A 22,676-nucleotide genomic window follows, 5' to 3' on the forward strand; every position below is an offset into this window, starting at 1 on the left:
TAATACCCCTTTTTGTGGTACTTGTAGTATCAGAGATATGCAAAGTCTCCTTCATTGCCGTGATCATATAACGTGTGGCCCTACTGGAAAATACGTTTGTTTCTTCACCGTTGACACTAGATTCAGTGTCCGTGTCTGGGTCTGTATCGACCGACTGAGGTAAAGGGCGTTTTACAGCCCCTGACGGTGTCTGAGACGCCTGGGCAGGTACCAACTGGTTTGACGGCCGTCTCATGTCGTCAACTGATTTTTGTAATGTGCTGACATTATCACGTAATTCCATAAACTAAGCCATCCATTCCGGTGTCGACTCCCTAGGGGGTGACATAACCATTACCGGCAATTGCTCCGCCTCCACACCAATATCGTCCTCATACATGTCGACACACAGGTACCGACACACAGCAGACACACCGGGAATGCTCTATTGAAGACAGGACCCCACTAGCCCTTTGGGGAGACAGAGGGAGAGTTTGCCAGCACACACCCAAGCGCTATAATATATATGGGAACAACCCTATATAAGTGTTGTATCCTTATAGCAGCTTAAATATATTAATATCGCCAAAAAAGTGCCCCCCCTCTCTGTTTTACCCTGTTTCTGTAGTGCAGTGCAGGGGAGAGTCCTGGGAGCCTTCCTCACAGCGGAGCTGAGCAGGAAAATGGCGCTGTGTGCTGAGGAGAATAAGCCCCGCCTATTTCGGCGGGCTCTTCTCCGGAATCTGTGAGATCTGGCAGCGGTTAAATACATCTATATAGCCTCAAAGGGCTATATGTGATGTATTTTTAGCCATAAAAAGGTATAATACATTGCTGCCCAGGGCGCCCCCCCAACGCCCTGCACCCTCCGTGACCGCTGTGTGAAGTGTGCTGACAACAATGGCGCACAGCTGCAGTGCTGTGCGCTACCTCAGGAAGACTGAAAAGTCTTCTGCCGCCTGCTTCTGGACCTCTTCCATCTTCGGCATCTGTAAGGGGGGTCGGCGGCGCGGCTCCGGGACGAACCCCAGGGTGAGACCTGTGTTCCGACTCCCTCTGGAGCTAATGGTGTCCAGTAGCCTAAGAAGCCAATCCATCCTGCACGCAGGTGAGTTCACTTCTCTCCCCTAAGTCCCTCGATGCAGTGAGCCTGTTGCCAGCAGGACTCACTGAAAATAAAAAACCTAATAACTTTTCTAAGCAGCTCTTTAGGAGAGCCACCTAGATTGCACCCTGCTCGGACGGGCACAAAAACCTAACTGAGGCTTGGAGGAGGGTCATAGGGGGAGGAGCCAGTGCACACCACCTGATCCTAAAGCTTTATTTTTGTGCCCTGTCTCCTGCGGAGCCGCTAATCCCCATGGTCCTGACGGAGTCCCCAGCATCCACTAGGACGTTAGAGAAAACTGTTTTCTCCGTCCAGGGAATTTTAGTTGGTAGTGTTAGTATTTGATTAAGAATTGGTTATGCTGAATAATTCACACTCTTTGAAGAGAACCAAACGTCCCTTAATAAGTATTGGTAACACAGTCCGTTAGTGTGTAACAGCTTTGCTCAGATAATATTATGTGATACCAGCTCACACTGGTCAAGGAAGTAATGCTGATAGATTAGGTGATCAGTTAGTCCCCCGTCGTGACACTCATATGGGCGATGCTTACCCTACCACTCTGCGGCGGTTCTTGTGTCTCCGGCTGGGCTAGATCACACTGAAGACATGCAACTGTATCCAGCTGAGCGGTAGCACGCTCGGAGCGTGTGGTATGGCAGGGAGCGCTCGGCCACGTGCCGCGGCTTCCGGTTTGGATGGAGCTTCCGATGCGCTCCACCTGACGTCCTTAGGTCACCTGATGCATTTATCCGCCTTTTGTGGGTGGCGGTTTCTTTAGAGGTTTGGAAATCCAACAGCACAGTCTCTATTTATCCCCCTCGGGGACTTCTCATTGGTCACAGATTTACTGACCATTACTAATAACATCTATTCAGTCCTTCTCAGGGATACCCTGATTGAGCCAGCTGTTTCTATTCAATTGTACCACTTATATGCATAAATCATGTGAATGATATATACAAAAAATACATATATTTAGAATAAAAACAAAATTATATATATATATATATATATATATATATATATTCTCTTATGACCACAATGAGGTGTCGTATCGGTCCAAATAGTACTTACTTGTACATACACATTTATTTATAACTCAAATAATTATGAGCCATTGCCTGCAGTTAATTATAACTATACTTGATATTACAAAAGGAGAAGTGGTATAAGAACCCAATTGGTTAGGAAAATATATATCTCGGACCAATTTGGTCCCTAATGCATAACCATAGGAATACAGAAAAGCAAAGATAGAGTGAGAACATATTGATAGACACACATTTGAATATATACCAAGTACATATATAAATAAATAAACAAATATATCTAATATGGAGATCTGCTAAGAGAAATATGAAATAGTGCAAGTGTGGAAATCCGTATTATAGGCACATATATAAATGGGATAAATCTATTCGTATAGCATATAGTGAAATGGATTAGCCATTCATAACCACCCCTTCTAATTTCTCTCTCCACAGATAGTATCATCCATATTATCCAGATAAGAGAGGGGGGGGGGGGGGGGGGGGGGGGTCACCAACCTCGTATTTACGGTTGTTTCTGACCCCACTGATGCTTAGCCCTAAAGAGTGGCATTAACCATATCAGTTAGTATATTCTATACATAGGGGTTATGTAAACCAAACAGTACCTAACTCGCAAAATATAAAAACTACAGTCCTCTGGATAAATAAATGTAACGAAGAGTTAATTAGCCCAACATTTGTAATTATAGGGTTCTGGAGTGCACAACTAATACAGAAAATTCAATTAGAGAAAGCATGTCAAGAGATAATTTATATAGATCCTCCTTGTTACTGGATGCTATTTAATTCTATATTTTCGTTTAGGCCCTGGGGTTCCAGGTTGGTGACACCCCCCCCCCCCCCCCTCTCTTATCTAGATAATATGGATGATACTATCTGTGGAGAGAGAAATTAGAAGGGGTGGTTATGAATGGCTAATCCATTTGACTATATGCTATACGAATAGATTTATCCCATTTATATATGTGCCTATAATACGGATTTCCACACTTGCACTATTTCATATTTCTCTTAGCAGATCTCCATATTAGATATATTTGTTTATTTATTTATATATGTACTTAGTATATATTCAAATGTGTGTCTATCCATATGTTCTCACTCTATCTTTGCTTTTCTGTATTCCTATGGTTATGCATTAGGGACCAAATTGGTCCGAGATATATATTTTCCTAACCAATTGGGTTCTTATACCACTTCTCCTTTTGTAATATCAAGTATAGTTATAATTAACTGCAGGCAATGGCTCATAATTATTTGAGTTATAAATAAATGTGTATGTACAAGTAAGTACTATTTGGACCGATACGACACCTCATTGTGGTCATAAGAGAATATATATATATATATATATATATATATATATATATAGTTTTGTTTTTATTCTAAATATATGTATTTTTTGTATATATCATTCACATGATTTATGCATATAAGTGGTACAATTGAATAGAAACAGCTGGCTCAATCAGGGTATCCCTGAGAAGGACTGAATAGATGTTATTAGTAATGGTCAGTAAATCTGTGACCAATGAGAAGTCCCCGAGGGGGATAAATAGAGACTGTGCTGTTGGATTTCCAAACCTCTGAAAAAATCGACACCCACAAAAGGCGGAGAAACGCGTCAGGTGACCTAAGGACATCAGGTGGAACGCAGGTGGAGCGCATCGGAAGCTCCATCCAACCCGGAAGCCGCGGCCGAGCGCTCCCTGCCATACCACACTTTCCGAGCGTGCTACCGCTCAGCTGGATACAGTTGCATGTCTTCAGTGTGATCTAGCCCAGCCGGAGACACAAGAACCGCCGCAGAGTGGGAGGGTAAGCATCGCCCATATGAGTGTCACGACAGGGGACTAACTGATCACCTAATCTATCAGCATTACATCCTTGACCAGTGTGAGCTGGTATCACATAATATTATCTGAGCAAAGCTGTTACACACTAACGGACTGTTACCAATACTTATTAAGGGACGTTTGGTTCTCTTCAAAGAGTGTGAATTATTCAGCATAACCAATTCTTAATCAAATACTAACACTACCAACTAAAATTCCCTGGAGGGAGAAAACAGTTTTAACGACTAAGATTACATTCAAGCACTGTGTTTTGTTATAACCAATCACTAACCTATCGGCATGCATGCAAATTACTAATTGCTTCTAAAGCTTAATTGGCCAAAGCGGGGATATATGCATATTTTCACACTGTGATTTCCATTGAGATGTTCCTTTTTTATTTAGTAATGTCTATTTAGTTTGTTTTTAAGGAATAAAATATTTTTTATTAAACCAGCAGCCTAATTAACCATAATTTTTTAACTATATGTGCGCTCACACTTGTAACTATATTTTTTAGGTGCAGTGTCTTTTTATCCAGGAGGATACCCAGATCCTCCTTGTGTGCCATTTAATATCTTAATTGTCAATATACCAAATTCTAGCGCCCACTTTGTATTGTATTTCATTATAAGGTGATCAACTTCTATATTGCTTTCTGCCAAACGCCATGATCCTATTACAGAAGTGCACTATACAAAACCAAAGTGCTACTGCTATGTTAATATCTCTAAAGGGAACAGGATAACTTATTTGACAAAGACTAGAACCGGAATTAGACAATTTACAGTATGTATCTGTTCTGGACGAAAATAGGATTTTGGTTACCTATCGGTAAATCCTTTTCTCGGAGTCCATAAGAGATACTGGGGTCACTTAGAACAATGGGGTCCAAAGGAGCTGGTGCACTTTAAATTTCTTCAACTGTGTGTGCTGGCTCCTCCCCTCTATGGCCCCCTCCTACATCCAGTCTAGGTAAAACTGTGCCCGAAGGAGAATGGACATACTTGAGAGAAGGAACAAAACAACGAGTGGTGAGATTCACACACCAGCACACCACAACATAAACCGACCAGCAACTGCTGGTAACAAAACAGCAACAGCTGAACAGGTAAACTTTTACAGAAGAAAAACCTGCAGAAAAGTCAACGCACTGAGGCGGGCGCCCTGTATCCCTTATGGACTACGAGAAAAGGATTTACCGGTAGGTAACCAAAATCCTATTTTCTCTAGCATCCATAAGGGATACTGGGGTCACTAACTACGATGGGGGTGTCCCAAAGCTTCCAGAATGGGCGGGAATGTGCGGAGACATCTGCAGCACCGCCTGCCCCAACTGGGTATCCTCTTTGGCCAGGGTATCAAACTTGTAGAATTTCACAAAAGTGTTCTTCCCCGACTAGGTAGCAGCTCGGCATAGTTGCAAGGCCGAGACTCCACGGGCAGCCGCCCAGGAAGACCCCACCGATCTTGTAGAGTGGGCCTTCAGAGACTGTGGACCAGGTAAGGCTGCCAATACAGAGGCCTGTTGGATAGTAAGCCTAAGCCAACGAGCAATGGATTGCTTAGAAGCAGGTCAACCCTTTTTCTGCGCTTCATGGAGCACAAACAGGAAATCCGTCTTTCTGATCAGAGCCGTCCTCTTGACATAGATCTTCAAGGATCGCACAGCATCCAATGCCTCAGGAGGAACAGATCTTCAAGGCTCGCACAGCATCCAATGCCTCCGGAGGAGCAGAAGAGCCAGAACTAGATGGGACTACAATAGGTCAGTTCAAGTGAAATGCAGAGACAACTTTTGGCAGGAACTGCTGCCTAGTCCTGAGCTCTGCTCTGTCCCCGTAAAAAGGCCAAGTATGGACTTTTACACGATAAGGCCCCCAATTCTGAGACACGTCTAGCAGAAGCCAGGGCCAGCAACATTACAGTCTTCTACGTAAGGTACTTGTCTTCTACCGCCATCAAAGGCTTAAACCAGGAGGGCTGTAGAAACTCCAAGACCACATTAAAATCCTAGGGTGCCGTTGGCAGCACAAATGAGGTTGTATGTGAAGTACCCCTTGCAAGAGAGTCTGAACTTCTGGCAACACAGCCAACTTCTTCTGGAAGAAAATAGAGAGGGACGAGATCTGGACCTTGAGGGAGCCCAGACGTAGGCCCAAATACACTCCAGCCTGTAGGAAACGCAAGAAGCGCCCGAAGTAAAAATCCGCAGAAGGATACGTGCGCTCCTCGCACCAAGAGACATATTTCCTACAGATATGATGGTAAGCTTCCTGGCCTGAACCATGGTTGTAATAACCTTTTTGGAAAGGCCTTTGCAAGCTAGGATGTTCCACTCAACCGCCATGCCGGCAAACAAAGTCGCTGTAAGTCTGGGTAGACGAACAGTCCTTGCTGAAGAAGAACTCTTCTCAGTGGCAGAGGCCAAGGGTCTTCGGCAGACATGTCCAGAAGATTCGCATACCACGCCCTCCGAGGCCAGTGTGGGGCCATTAGAATTGCCTGGACTCTGATGTCTGATTCTCTTTAGCACCCTCGGGAACATCGGAATCGACGGAAACAGGTAGACCAACCGTCGTCAGTGCATCTACAGCTATCGCCTGAGGGTCCCTGGTTCTTGCACAATACTGGCAAAGCTTGTTGAGCCGAGAAGCCATCAGATCGATCTGCGGGCAGCCCCATAGGTCGGTGATCTGCCGAAACACCTGTTGGAGGAGGCCCCACTCTCCCAGGGTGGAGGTCGTGACGACTCAGGTAGTCCGCTTCCCAGTTGTCCACCCCCGGAATAAAGATGGCAGACATTGCTCTTGCATTTCTTTCAGACCAGAGGAGTATCCTTGACACTTTTCGCATGCAGGCTCTGCTCTTTGTTTCTCCCTGTCGATTGATGTATGCCACTACCGTGGCGTTGTCCGACTGAACTTGAATGGCCCGATCCCGAAGTAGAGCATTTTGATCGGAAGTAGGGATTCGTGGGAGGACCACCTGCCCTGGAACTGAGCCCCCTGGGTGACCGCTCCCCATCCCCGCAAACTCTTGCCCATTGTGAGGAGGATCCAATCCTGAATACCGAAACTTCGACCTTCCAGCAGGTCTGAGGACTGTAGCCACCACAGGAGGGAAACCCTGGCCTGTGGTGAGAGGCGTATGATACGATGCATCTTAAGATGTGATCCGGACCACTTGCTCAGGAAATCCAATTGAAATGTTCTGGCATGGAACCTTCCGTACTGGATTGCCTCGTAAGTGGCTACCATCTTTCCCAACAACTATATGCATACATGGATGGATATCCAACTCGGACCATCTCCTGGAGCGTCCTTGCCTTGTCCTCTGGGAGGAATACCTTCTGAGCCACTGTATCCAGAAACATTCCCAAGAACAGGAGCCGCTGAGTTGGCTCCAGGTGAGACTTCTGTAAATTAACAATCCACCCATGATGTCACAGAAGCTGAATAGTGCGGTTGATATTGAGCAATAGAAGCTAACTGGATCTCGCCTTTATCAAGAGATCGTCTCGGTAAGGGACGATATTGACCCCCTGGAACATCATTTCCGCCATCACCTTCGTGAAGACCCTTGGAGCCCTGGACAGGCCGAAGGGCAGAGCCTGGAACTGGTGGTGGTCGTTCAACAGGGCAAACCGCAGGTAAGCCTGGTGGGGCGGCCAAATCGGGATATGGAGACAAGCATCCTTTATTATCCAGTGAAACCATGAACTCCTGTTCTTCCAGACCCGCAATCACTGCTCACAGGGATTCCATCTTGAACTTGAAGACCTTTAGGTAAGGGTTCAAGGATTTAAAATTCAAAATGGGCCTTACCGAACCGTCCGGAGTCGGTACCACAACAGGTTAGATTAGTATCCCCTGTTTCCTATATGAGGCGGAACTGGAACTATAGCTTGGGTCTGACCCAGTCTTAGTACAGCCTCTTGTAATATCTCCTGCGATTCTTCGGAATGTGAAGTGGAGTGAATTTAAACACTCTTCATGCCAGGGTAAACAGATCTTTTACCCAGGGATCCTGGCAGGAGCTTTTTCTAAATATGCTGAAATATTTTAGACGGGGCCCCTACCCTGGAATCCCTTAGGCGTGGAGGACCACCTTCATTCCGAAGTGTTTATGGAAAAGACTTGGTGCTCTGTTTCTGTGATCCTGTAAAACAGGTCTGTTTCTCCTCTGGTGCATTGAGGCAAGACTGGTAATGCCGCCAACACTTGCAACCCTAAGATGATGATCTTGGGTAAGCACATCTGGTGGGCATAGCTGCGATGGTAGGTACATGGACCCACTGGTAGGGATCCGTGAGATTACTGAACCCAGCATTCGCTAACCACTGACGTAATCATAAGCTCTGCGAGCAGAGAATGTCATAGTAGTACTGCAGTACCCGGTTAATGCGCTGAGTGGACAGAGCAAGCTCTTTAACCATCTCCCTGTTCTAAATTTTCATATAATATATGGCTCCCAGATAGGGGGCGTATCAGACATGAAATTAGTAAGAACAGATACTACCCTTGATCTTGGCCAGAAGGCTGAGAGGCAATGCACAGGCATTTATAATGCCTATTTTTTTTTTTTTTAACAGCCTCGCATAGGAAGCTTTTAAACTCCAGCATATGCTACATAAGCATCATAAAGCTAGCTGGCAATGCTTTCTTGTTTTAACCCTGCTAAAGGTTACCGGCCTATGTACCAATGGCCTGCGTAATCCAGCAGCCTACAGAGATGGGTCTCTAACCTTGTGGTTAAGCCCGATTTTCGTGGGACAGTCCCATTTTTTTTGGGACTGTCTCGCTGTCCCACCCACGGGTCGCAGTGTCCCACAGTGGAGGGAGAGGCAGTTGGGAGGCTCTGCACTCGCTGCTCTGCTTAGCAGAACAGCGGTGAATAGACGCTGTGCGCATGTCAGCAGCTCACAGAGAGCTGGGCATGCACCCTCAGTGACGAAAACGGGGCGTGGCTCGCGATCGCGGGCTATTCTGTGAAGCCACACCCTCTTTTCCATAGGCCACACCCCCTTTGGGTGCCCGAACGCTACGCGCGTGCAGATGTCCCTCCTTGCTAGAGACAGAAGTTGGGAGGTATAGCACAGTGAGAACATACAAACTCCAACACAGTCAGGGTCGTGATTGGCACAGAAGCCCCCAACCCCAGTGACGTCAGGCAGCAACGCCAATCTCTGATAGCCAACCCCCTTTGAACAGGTATTACTGTTTATTTTTTGATATGGAGTTATCTATCCTCTGGAGGCTGTATATGAATTTCTGTAAGGCTGAATATGAATTTCTTATACCTCTTTCATACCAAAATGCAGGGTCTTACCTGGGAATACGGTCCCGGGATCATGCAGGGACATTACCGGGTAAGACACCTTGCATACCGCAGTCAGCAGCCCGGCATATTGCTGGGTTGCTGACGTCAGCAGTGATGCGGCGGGGTCGGCGCTAGAGATCACATGATCTCCAAGCGCCGCCTGTACAGAGAGTGTGAACGGGAGCAGGGGGCATTGACCCTGCTCCCGTTCACACCGCACAGTGAGCCGGGTTGAACACGGGTTCAACCCTGGTCAAGAGCAGGGTTAAAATACCAGGTCACTGGACCCGGTATTTCAACCATGGCACCCTTTCATACAGGTTATGCGCGTTCATGTGCCAATAACCCGTGTTCAGAGGTGCTGGTGTGGAAGGGGTATTAGTCCCATGAATTATCATATTAGGCAGACTCCATGTTCCCCTGAATGAGTTACCAGTTAACTCCTTAATGGAGACTTTTCTGTGTACATAAATATCTGGTATATTTACACAGATCTTGTAGTATAATAATTGCTCTACTCCTAAGGTAGAGAATTTCTATAACCTCTTAAGAAGCACTATCTTAAGTTTTCGCAGTAGCTAGCAAGTTTACCCTTCAGACATAGCACAATGACACAGGCACACTGTGGTCTATGTAATCATTGCCCTCCTCTGCCTATAGGCAACGTTGTATCCACATTAGGGTGTGGATGATGGCTGCTGAGAATCACACCACACGGAGGTAAACCAGTCCGAACTAGTTTTTACTCAGAATAGTATATGTAGGGCAACATACCTGGGGAAACAAGCATGCTTTTCACAGTTTATACAGCGAAAGAACCAGCATACCAGACTCCAGTTAAGTGCTGGGCTACATATAATATATATCTGTACTAGGACCTTTTGTTTTTTTAAAAGCTCCTGTAGTATCACTCCACCCTACAATAAACCCCATTCCCAGTTGTGGTGTTGGAGTGTTACTGGAGGAGTTGATTTGTCCCTTGCAGAGTCTGTGTAATCAGTGTGCAGTGAAATGGCGACAGAAAACTGCTGGTCCCGCTCTGAGTTAGCTCCGCTCCCTATAATGGCGCCGAAGCTATGTACTTATTTATACTGCCAATGTCTCCTATATGGTGCCGAACAGAGTATAAATACTTGTTTCCGCCCAACAGCTGGCCAGTTCACGCAGGGGGGCTATGGGATCCCCCCAAGGGGGGGCCGGATGCCGCCCCCAGCGATCGCGCCGCACCAAGAACCGGGGCCCGCAGTGTGTACTCACCACTCTTCTCACTTTCAGGCATATGTTAGGTGTGTGCAGCGTGCTGCGATTGTGCTCGCTAAGGCGCCGTGCCCACGGTAACACAACCTCTCAGGACAGTGGTCCTGCAGCGGGGAAGCGGCTCCGACGCCTTACAGAGGCCGGTGACCCCCCCCTCCCTAACTCCCGCGGCCCAGGTATGCTGTTGCCCAAACAGCTTATCTGAAAATAACAAACAGAAGCTAAACTGAAGAAAAACGCTCTGTAGCTCCAGAGTGTGCATCCTCTCCCGAGGGCACATTTTTCTAAACTGGTTGTAGGAGGGGGCATAGAGGGGAGGAGCCAGAACACCCAGTTGAAGAAATTTAAAGTGCACCAGCTCCTTTGGACCCCATCTGTACTAAGTGACCCCAGTATCCCTTATGGATGCTAGAGAAAATAAGGATACACACATTCAGTTTATATAGTCTCTTACTTATTTTGTAAGAAACTCATCAGGCAGTGGTATTTTATAGATAACCTCAAATTCAACGCCATACAAACAGACTTTATATAAAAGTTATAATGTCGAACAGTAAGGGGTAGATATACTAAAGCTTATAATAATGAAAATAGCATTGGCTCAAAAAATGGGGTAGAAGTACAGGATAACCAATCACAATCGGCTAGTTATTGGTTTGCTTACTCACATCCCCCTACACTTGCTTAATTGATTTGTCAATTCTGTATTACAGATCCTGCAGAAGCTGCAAGTAGAAGTCCATGAGGCTCTGGCATTGAGAAGTAGGCAATTTAATTTTTTTTTTATAAATAATACAAACTATAAATCAGTTTTTATAAATCTACCTTTAGCTCAAAGATATGCACAGTTATAACAAAGTAAATTTCCCCAAATATAAATTTCTAATGTAGTAAACATGAAAGGAAGTAGGTGTAAGTTTATTATGTTTTTTTAACTAATTGACGTTGCTAAATGTCAGTTAAATTCTGCAGCTTAGTGAATAGGACTAAAACAAATGTAAAGGGATTTGTCCACATTCAAGGTTAACGAAAATATCCAGCCTGATAAAGACATAGCTGAAAAGCACAGAAGGAAAACAGAAAGATTAGTTCATGCATTTAGAAAAAGTTGTAGTGGACAACAAACCAAGAACGTATTGGATGTTAGACAGCCTCTTTAAAGTAATAGGTCATTTATGGGTACATTTTTTATATCAAATTCCTCCCCCAACTTGGATGGATGCATGCATACAGTCCCTCCGCTACATGACTGGTGAGTACGTACTTTTGAACGGTTGGAGCAGGTAGCAACTCCGACATCAGTAATCCAAACCGTGGTTGTAACTGCTCCAGAACCAGTTACAACTGATTGCAAGATGCATCCATCCTAAAATAAACAAGAGGTGATAAAGAAACTCTACAAATCGACATACACATTCAATATTTAAAATGGTATACAAGTACAATCCAGTTTTATTACAGATAATAGAACATGCTCACCCTTAAAGACCAAATATTCATTAAGCCACCAAGTCCACCAGAAACTAGAGCCAGTCCATCTGGGCTGAAAGCTACAGTACGCACAGGGGTAATGTGACCTCTTAGCTTGTAGACACAACAGACATCCTCGGATTTTCTGCAAAACTCCTGCAATGAAACAGGAAAGGATCCTGAAACAGTGCTGCAAATTCTAGTAAATATTCATCTCTTGGTTGGTCTTCTAGCAAACTCAGTATTAGCAGTGCAAAAACACAAGGACAAATTATTTGCTACATGTGACCAGCAAAGCACTGGTACATACCACCATAAAATGACCCTCTGTTAATCTTAATCTATGTCTTCTATTAGCTATCTTGTCTATTTTTGCTGGAATGTTTTTGTTTCTTTTTTATTGTTGACCATGCTTTCCTGGCCTCTGTGCCTTTATATTATTTTTCTATGCCCAACTCTGTATTTTGGCAACATTTTCAATAAATAGATTTTTTTTTAAAGAAAAAATAAGATTTTACTCACCGGTAAATTTATTTCTCGTAGTCCGTAGTGGATGCTGGGAACTCCGTAAGGACCATGGGGAATAGACGGGCTCCGCAGGAGACTGGGCACTCTAAAAGAAAGATTAGGTACTATCTGGTGTGCACTGGCTCCTCCCTCTATGCCCCTCCTCCAGACCTCAGTTAGGATACTGTGCCCGGAAGAGCTGACACAATAAGGAAGGATTTTGAATCCCGGGTAAGACTCATACCAGCCACACCAATCACACCGTATAACTCGTGATACAATACCCAGTTAACAGTATGAAATATAACTGAGCCTCTCAACAGATGGCTCAACAATAACCCTTTAGTTAGGCAATAACTATATACAAGTATTGCAGACAATCCGCACTTGGGATGGGCGCCCAGCATCCACTACGGACTACGAGAAATAAATTTACCGGTGAGTAAAATCTTATTTTCTCTGACGTCCTAGTGGATGCTGGGAACTCCGTAAGGACCATGGGGATTATACCAAAGCTCCCAAACGGGCGGGAGAGTGCGGATGACTCTGCAGCACCGAATGAGAGAACGCAAGGTCCTCCTCAGCCAGGGTATCAAATTTGTAGAATTTTGCAAACGTGTTTGCCCCTGACCAAGTTGCAGCTCGGCAAAGTTGTAAAGCCGAGACCCCTCGGGCAGCCGCCCAAGATGAGCCAACCTTCCTTGTGGAATGGGCTTTTACTGATTTAGGATGCGGCAATCCAGCCGCAGAATGCGCCAGCTGAATTGTGCTACAAATCCAGCGAGCAATAGTCTGCTTAGAAGCAGGGGCACCTATTTTGTTGGGTGCATACAGGATAAAAAACGAGTCAGTTTTCCTGACTCCAGCCGTCCTGGAAATATAAATTTTTAAGGCCCTGACTACGTCCAGTAACTTGGAATCTTCCAAGTCCCTAGTAGCCGCAGGCACTACAATAGGTTGGTTCAAGTGAAAAGCTGATACCACCTTAGGGAGAAACTGGGGACGAGTCCTTAATTCTGCCCTATCCATATGGAAAATCAGATAAGGGCTTTTACATGACAAAGCCGCCAATTCTGACACATGCCTGGCCGAAGCCAAGGCCAATAACATGACCACTTTCCACGTGAGATATTTCAGATCCACAGTTTTAAGTGGCTCAAACCAATGTGATTTCAGGAAACTCAACACCACGTTGAGATCCCACGGTGCCACAGGAGGCACAAAAGGGGGCTGAATATGTAGCACTCCCTTTACAAAAGTCTGAACTTCAGGCAGTGAAGCCAGTTCTTTCTGGAAGAAAATCGACAGAGCCGAAATCTGGACCTTAATGGAACCCAATTTTAGGCCCATAGTCACTCCCGACTGTTGGAAGTGCAGAAAACGACCCAGCTGAAATTCCTCTGTTGGGGCCTTCCTGGCCTCACACCACGCAACATATTTTCGCCAAATACGGTGATAATGGTTTGCGGTTACTTCTTTCCTGGCTTTTATCAGCGTAGGAATGACTTCCTCCGGAATGCCCTTTTGCTTTAGGATCCGGAATTCAACCGCCATGCCGTCCAACGCAGCCGCGGTAAGTCTTGGAACAGACAGGGCCCCTGCTGTAGCAGATCCTGTCTGAGCGGTAGAGGCCATGGGTCCTCTGATATTATTTCTGTAAGTTCTGGGTACCAAGCTCTTCCTGGCCCATCCGGAACCACGAGTATCGTTCTTACTCCTCGTTTTCTTATTATTCTCAGTACCTTTGGTATGAGAGGCAGTGGAGGGAATACATAAACCGACTGGTACACCCACGGTGTCACTAGAGCGTCCACAGCTATTGCCTGAGGGTCCCTTGACCTGGCGCAATATCTAGTTTTTTGTTTAGGCGGGACGCCATCATGTCCACCTGTGGCCTTTCCCAACGGTTTACCAACAGTTGGAAGACTTCTGGATGAAGTCCCCACTCTCCCGGGTGTCGGTCGTGTCTGCTGAGGAAGTCTGCTTCCCAGTTGTCCACTCCCGGAATGAACACTGCTGACAGTGCTAAGACGTGATTTTCCGCCCATCGGAGAATCCTTGTGGCTTCTGCCATCGCCATCCTGCTTCTCGTGCCGCCCTGTCGGTTTACATGGGCGACTGCCGTGATGTTGTCTGATTGGATCAGTACCGGCTGGTTTTGAAGCAGAGGCCTTGCCAGACTTAGGGCATTGGAAATGGCCCTCAGTTCCAGAATATTTATGTGTAGGGACGACTCCTGACTTGACCAAAGTCCTTGGAAATTTCTTCCCTGTGTGACTGCCCCCCAGCCTCGAAGGCTGGCATCCGTGGTTACCAGGACCCAGTCCTGTATGCCGAATCTGCGGCCCTCTTGAAGATGAGCACTCTGCAGCCACCACAGTAGAGATACCCTGGTCCTTGGAGACAGGGTTATCAGCCGATGCATCTGAAGATGCGATCCCGACCACTTGTTCAAGAGGTCCCACTAAAAGGTTCTTGTATGGAACCTGCCGAATGGAATTTTGCTTCGTAAGAAGCTACCATTTTTCCCAGGACTCGTGTGCAGTGATGCACCGATACATGTTTTGGTGTCAGGAGGTCTCTGACTAGAGATGACAGCTCCTTGGCTTTCTCCTGCGGGAGAAACACTTTTTTCTGTTCTGTGTCCAGAACCATCCCCAGGAACAGTAGGCGTGTGGTAGGAACCAGCTGTGACTTTGGAATGTATAGAATCCATCCGTGCTGTTGTAGCACTTCTCGAGTGCTACTCCGACCAACAACTGCTCCATGGACCTCGCCTTTATAAGGAGATCGTCCAAGTACGGGATAATTAAGAACTCCCTTTTTTCGAAGGAGTATCATCATTTCTGCCATTACCTTGGTAAAGACCCTCGGTGCCGTGGACAGTCCAAACGGCAGTGTTTGGAATTGGTAATGGCAATCCTGTACCACAAATCTGAGGTACTCCTGGTGAGGATGGTAAATGGGGACATGTAGGTAAGCATCCTTGATGTCCAGGGATACCATGTAATCCCCCTCCTCCAGGCTTGCAATAACCGCCCTGAGCGATTCCATCTTGAACTTGAATTTTTTTATATATGTGTTCAAGGATTTCAAATTTAAAACGGGTCTCACCGAACCGTCCGGTTTCGGTACCACAAACAGTGTGGAATAGTAACCCCGTCCTTGTTGAAGTAGGGGCACCTTGACTATCACCTGCTGGGAATACAGCTTGTGAATTGCCTCTAGCACAGCCTCCCTGCCTGAGGGAGTTGTCGGCAAGGCAGATTTGAGGAAACGGCGGGGGGGAGACGCCTCGAATTCCAGCTTGTACCCCTGAGATACTACTTGAAGGATCCAGGGATCCACCTGTGAGCGAGCCCACTGATCGCTGAAATTTTTGAGGCGGCCCCCCACCGTACCTGGCTACGCCTGTGGAGCCCCCGCGTCATGCGGTGGACTCAGAGGAAGCGGGGGAAGAATTTTGATTCTGGGAACTGGCTGACTGGTGCAGCTTTTTCCCTCTTCCCTCGTCTCTGTGCAGAAAGGAAGCGCCTTTGACCCGCTTGCTTTTCTGAAGCCGAAAGGACTGTACCTGATAATACAGTGCTTTTCTTAGGCTGTGAGGAAACCTGAGGTAAAAAATTTTCTTCCCAGCTGTTGCTGTGGATACGAGGTCCCAGAGACCATCCCCAAACAATTCCTCACCCTTATAAGGCTCTATGTGCCTTTTAAAGTCAGCATCACCTGTCCAGTGTCGGGTCTCTAATACCCTCCTGACAGAATGGCCATTGCATTAATTCTGGATGCCAGCCGGCAAAATATCCCTCTGTGCATCCCTCATATATAAGACGACGTCTTATGTTCGCAAAATAGTATCCCTGTTTGACAGGGTTACAGACCACGCTGCAGCAGCACTATCTGCAGGTCTCAGTCTAGTACCTGAGTGTGTAAATACAGACTTCAGGCTAGCCTCCTGCTATTAATCAGCAGGTACCTTCAAAGTGGCCGTATCCTAAGACGGCAGTGCCACCTTTTTTTGACAAACGTGTGAGCGCCTTATCCACCCTAGGGGATATCTCCCAGCGTAACTTATCCTCTGGCGGGAAAGGGTACGCCATCAGTAACTTTTTAGAAATTACCAGTTTCTTATCGGGGGAACCCACGCTTTTTCACACTTCATTCACTCATTTGATGGGGGAACAAAACACTGCCTGCTTTTTCTCCCCACACATAAAACCCTTTTTTAGTGGTACTTGGGTTAATGTCAGAAATGTGTAACACATTTTTTATTGCCGGGATCATGTAATGGATGTTCCTAGTGGATTGTGTATATGTCTCAACCTCGTCGTCACTGGAGTCAGACTCCGTGTCGACATCTGTGTCTGCCATCTGAGGGAGACGCCTGGGCAGGCGCGGGCTGAGAAGCCGGCTGTCCCATAGCTGTTACGTCATCCAGCCTTTTATGTAAGGAGTTGACACTGTCGGTTAATACCTTCCACCTATCCATCCACTCTGGTGTCGGCCCACAGGGGGCGACATCCCATTTATCGGCATCTGCTCCGCCTCCACATAAGCCTCCTCATCAAACATGTCGACACAGCCGTACCGACATACCGCACACACACAGGGAATGCTCTGACTGAGGACAGGACCCCACACAGCCCTTTGGGGAGACAGATAGAGAGTATGCCTGCACACACCAGAGCGCTATATAATGTAGGGATAAACACTATCACTGAGTTAATTTTCCCCAATAGCTGCTTGTATAAACAATATTGAGCCTAAATTTAGTGCCCCCCCTCTCTTTTTAACCCTTTGAGCCTGAAAACTACAGGGGAGAGCCTGGGGAGCTGTCTTCCAGCTACACTGTGAAGAGAAAATGGCGCCAGTGTGCCGAGGGAGATAGCTCCGCCCCTTTTCCGCTGACTTTTCTCCCGCTTTTTTATGGATTCTGGCAGGGGTAATTATCACACATATAGCCTCTGGGGCTATATATTGTGATTATTTTGCCAGCCAAGGTGTTTTTATTGCTGCTCAGGGCGCGCCCCCCCCCCCAGCGCCCTGCACCTTCAGTGACCGGAGTGTGAAGTGTGTATGAGGAGCAATGGCGCACAGCTGCAGTGCTGTGCGCTACCTTGGTGAAGACTGAAGTCTTCTGCCGCCGATTCTCCGGACCATCTTCATGCTTCTGGCTCTGTAAGGGGGACAGCGGCGCGGCTCCGGGAACGAACACCAAGGACGGGTCCTGCGGTCGATCCCTCTGGAGCTAATGGTGTCCAGTAGCCTAAGAAGCCCAAGCTAGCTGCAAGCAGGTAGGTTCGCTTCTTCTCCCCTTAGTCCCTCGTTGCAGTGAGCCTGTTGCCAGCAGGTCTCACTGTAAAATAAAAAACCTAACATATACTTTCTTTCTAGGAGCTCAGGAGAGCCCCTAGTGTGCATCCAGCTCGGCCGGGCACAGAAATCTAACTGAGGTCTGGAGGAGGGGCATAGAGGGAGGAGCCAGTGCACACCAGATAGTACCTAATCTTTCTTTTAGAGTGCCCAGTCTCCTGCGGAGCCCGTCTATTCCCCATGGTCCTTACGGAGTTCCCAGCATCCACTAGGACGTCAGAGAAAAAGGGTATCTAACATGTTTTGTTGTGGCACTAGATAGTGTCAATCAGACTTCATCAGGATTATAATAGGTACTCAACTTACTTGGGAATTTATAATGTATCCAATAAGCAAAGTTCTGATGCCCACATGTCAGCATCAAACAAACTCATGTCCACTCTTCGGTGTCAATTATAATGAAAATCATATATAGAACGGACATCAGCAAAATGTTCAAAAGGAAGGATTCTTTAAAAATATATGCAAGTTCGAATAATACTAATACACATTAGAACTTGACATACAGTATAACAATATACAGATATACAGAACTCCTGTGAGAAAACCGTAATACAGATAACACCAGAAACAGCTTACCGGAAATAATGTGTGCCTAACGCAGCGGTTCCCAAACGCGGTCCTCAAGGCACCCCAACAGTTTAAGTTTTAGGGATATCCCTTCTTGTGCACAGATCTGATTGTAGTATTAAGTCACCTGGGCCTAAGCATGGATATCCTTAAAACCTGGACGGTTGGGGTGCCTTGAGGACCGCGTTTGGGAACCTCTGGCCTAATAATTGTAATGTCCCACCTATCTTGATTATTTGCATTGTATTAATATTGTTTATATACAGACTAGTTTTCTGCGCCTAGGCACAACATGACTTTTTAGCATAAACCCTTCATCTATTGTTCTCAGCTGCAATACAATAGAGAGAACAATACAGCATGGGATTTTTGTTGCAGTCCAGCGTTCGCATAGTCGCCGCCCACCAGGGAGTATATTTCAGCTGTGCAAGTGTGTGACCGCATGTGCAGCCGAGCGGTACAAAATAAAAACTTTGTGCAGTTTCTGGGTTGCCCAGAACTTACTCAGCTGCTGCGATCACTTCCGCCTGTCCGGGGCCGGAATTGACGTCAGACACCCGCCCTGCAAACGCTTGGACACGCCTGCGTTATTCCAACCACTCCCTGAAAATGGTAAATTGCCACCCACAAACGCCTTCTTCCTGTCAATCTCCTTGCGATCGGCTGTGTGAATGGACTCTTCGTAAAACCCATCGCACAGCAACGATCCGCTTTGTACCCGTGCGTCGCGCCTGCGCACTGCGGTGCATACGCATGCGCAGTTCTGACCTGATTGCATTGCTGCAAAAAACGCTAGTGAGCGATCAGGTCTGAATTACCCCGATATCCGAACCTTGATGGAGCCTAACCTTAGGCCCAAAGTTGAAATTCTACTGTAGAATATTTTATACCCTCACATCAAGAAACATATTTCTTCCAGATACTGTACGGTGGTAATGTTTAGACGTGACCACCTTTCGGGATTGGACCATAGTCAAGATAGCTCTGGAGGGAAGACCTTTGCTGGCTAGAATCTTCCTTTCAACCTCCAAGCCGTCAAACGTAGCCGCAGTAAGTCTGGATAAACGAACGGCCCTTGCTAAAGAAGATCTTTGAGAAGCGGTAAAGGCCATGGCTCTTCGAGAGAATGTTAAGGAGGTCCGCATACCAGGCCCGGCAAGGCAAATCCGGGGCAATTAGAATTGCTTGAACGTTTTCCCTTTTGAGTCATTTTAGAACTGTGGGAATGAGAGGAATTGGAGGGAACAGATATACAAACTGGTAAGTCCACGGTGCCATCAGAGCGTCCACTGCCGCAGTCTTCGGATCCCTCGTCCGTGAACAGTAGCGATGCAGCTTCTTGTTGAGACGAGAAGACATCAAGTCTATCTGTGGACAGCTTCACCGGCAAACCAGCTGTTGTAACACCTGAGGGTGATGGCCCCAATTCCCCGGGTCGAGGTCATATCTGCTGAGGAAGTCCGCTTCCCAGTTGTCCACTCCCGGAATGAATATGGCCGATATGGCCCTTGCGTTGGCTTCCGCCCAGAGTAGTATCCTTGACACCTCTTGCATTGCGGCCCTGCTTCTTGTTCCTCCCTGTCGGTTTATGTACTCCACTGCCGTGGAGTTGTCCGACTGCACCTGTATGGGCCGAAACACACGAGGCGGCTGGCGCCGCCCGGCAAAAACCCGGCCGGCTTTAAACCGCTGCCGTGATGTAAAGACACATGCAGCGCAATGTGTCCTTACAAACGGCACGGTCCCGGCCCGGGTCTCACCACTGGAAGGTCCGGCTGCCGGGCGGGCGCCTGGCCGTCTTTGCAGCCAGTAAACCGTGTGTGTGTGTGAAGGTGAGCTTTTACACACAATGTTTTTTTCCCAAGCCGTGTCTAATGCTGCGCATGCGCACAGCATCACATGCGGCTCAAAGCCGTCCTGTGTGACAAACTCTGCCGGTTTCTCCCGGATGGCAAAAAGCCGGACAAAGTTTGTCCGGCTTTTTGCCATCCGGGAAAAACCGGAGTGTGTGTTACAGCCCTATGACTTGACTGCGGAAGAGATAGGGGGCCTGCAGAAGAGCATTGTAAATTGCCCTGAGTTCCAGAACATTTATTGGAAGCTAAGACTCCTGACTCGACCACTTTCCTTGGAACTGAGCCATTTGGGTCACAGCTCCCCAACCGCGGAGGCTGGCATCCTTCGATAACAGAGTCCAAGACTGGGTTCCAAAACGCCGACCTTCTACAAGGTGAGACTTGTAGCCACCACAGCAGGGAGATCCTCGCTTTTGGCAACAGAGATATACTCTGGTGCATGTGCAGGTGAGACCCTGACCACTTTGTCCATCAGATCCAGCTGGAATGGACAGGCATGGAATTTGCCATACTGGATCAACTTGTAGTAGGCCACCATCTTGCCTAGTAGGTGGATGCAAAGGTGTACCGAGATCTTGCGGGGCCTGAGCACAGAGCAGACCATAGCCTGAATTGCTAAGGCTTTGTCCATGGGGAGGAATATCTTCTAAGACTCCGTGTCCAGTATCAGTCCCAGGAAATGTATTCTCTGGGACGGTTCCAGGTGAGATTTTTGGAAATTTAGGATCCACCCATGGTGCATTAGAAGACTAGTAGTCAAGTTGATGCTGTTCAGCAGACTCTACCTGGACATTGTCTTTATTAGGAGATCGTCTAAGTAGGGGACTAGGTTTACTCCCATCATGAGGAGTTGCAACATCATCTCCGCCGTGTCTTTTGTGAATACCCTCTGAGCCGTGGAGAGACCAAAGGGAAAGGCCTGGAACTGGAAGTGGTGGTCCAGTATAGCGAATCTGAGATAAGCCATATCGGAATGTGTAGATATGCATCCTTGATATCAGGGAATGAGATTCCATCTTGAACTTGAAAACACGTAGGTACGGGTTCAGAGATTTCAGGTTCAAGATCGGTCATACCGAACCGTCCAATTTCGGCACCACGAATAGGCTTGAATAAAATCCCCTCTTTTGCAACAGTGGAGGGACTGGAACAATAACCTTTGTTTGTAGAAGTTTTTGAATGGCGTCCTGCAAGGTAACTCTTGCTACAGGTGAAGCTGGTAAGCTTGACTTGAAGAATCTGTGAGGAGGGAGTGCTTGAAATTAAAACCGGTAACTTGGGATATGAGGTCCCTCACGCAAGGGTCCCGGTAGGATTCCGTCCACACCTGGGCGAAATATTGTAGTCGAGCACCCACCTGAAAGTCCCCCTGCAGATGGGGCCAACCGTCACGTAGAGGGCTTAGTGGAGGAGGATCCAGAGGCCTGGTCCAGAGATCCAGCAGCCGCTGGTTTGCGGGATTTACCTCTATTTCCTCTAGCTGCATTTAAGGCACCTCTGGCTCTGCCTCTAAACCTGGACACACGAAAGGACTGTAGAGAGGGCCCTGGATAGGGACGTCTATCCGGAGGCGCAGCAGACGGCAAATAGGTAGACTTACCTGCAGTTGCTTGAGAAAGCCACTTGTTTAGTTCTTCCCCAAACAAGGCATCCCCTGTAAAAGGGAGATTTTCAACGCCCTTCTTGGAATCTGCATCCGCTGTCCATTGTCGTAGCCACAGAGCTCTGCGAGCTGAGACCGCCATAGCGGTGGAACGGGCATTAATGAGGTTTATCTCCTTGATCGTCTCACTCATGAAATTAGCAGCATCTTGGATATGTTGCAGTAGAGTCAGTATCTCATCCTGAGGCAGAGTCTCAAACCCCTCAATTATATTACCAGACTATTTGACCATGGCCCTCATGATCCAACCGCAAGCAATGGTGGGCATCTGCGTGACACCTACTGCAGTGTAAATGGATTTGAGTGAAGTCTCAATTTTACAGTCAGCAGGGTCTTTAAAAGAGATAGCACCAAGTACAGATAGCACAATCTTACGTGATAGCCTGGACACGGAGGTATCCACAATTGGAGGGTTCTCCCATACCTTCCTATCTTCAGGTGGCAAAGGGAAGGATTCAGCAACCGTTTAGGGCAGGCTTTTTCAACCAGTGTGCCGTGGCACACTAGTGTGCCGCGACCAGTTGCAAGGTGTGCCGCGGAGCCAGAGCAGCTTCCTGCACCTTCAGAGTGCACTGTTGGCCCGGGCTCTTCAAGGAGGATCATTCATGCTCCGGCTGTGACCTGTGCCTTGATGACGCGGCAGTGTGAAATCATAGGTCACAGCCGCTGCATCTCACCACC

The 22,676-nt window shown here is 47.1% G+C and overlaps 1 protein-coding gene and 1 non-coding gene across 10 annotated transcripts in view; both read right to left on the reverse strand.

The window, feature by feature from the left end:
• The window catches only part of HERC1 (HECT and RLD domain containing E3 ubiquitin protein ligase family member 1), a 475,564-nt gene that overhangs the window by 102,141 nt on the left and 350,747 nt on the right, over positions 1-22,676 (reverse strand). For all 9 annotated transcript variants that reach the window (XM_063926542.1, XM_063926546.1, XM_063926547.1 and 6 more), the window contains 2 exons: positions 12,036-12,182; positions 11,821-11,922 (listed from right to left, as the gene is read on the reverse strand). In XM_063926542.1, the coding sequence (XP_063782612.1) occupies positions 11,821-11,922; positions 12,036-12,182 (249 nt within the window). The remainder of the gene's footprint in view (positions 1-11,820; positions 11,923-12,035; positions 12,183-22,676) is intronic.
• On the reverse strand, positions 8,342-8,530 carry LOC134938169 (U2 spliceosomal RNA). The gene has a single exon (XR_010180792.1). It is a non-coding gene; the product is annotated as a U2 spliceosomal RNA (small nuclear RNA).

Source organism: Pseudophryne corroboree, chromosome 6, assembly GCF_028390025.1.
Source record: "Pseudophryne corroboree isolate aPseCor3 chromosome 6, aPseCor3.hap2, whole genome shotgun sequence".
Classification (NCBI taxonomy): Eukaryota; Metazoa; Chordata; class Amphibia; order Anura; family Myobatrachidae; genus Pseudophryne; species Pseudophryne corroboree.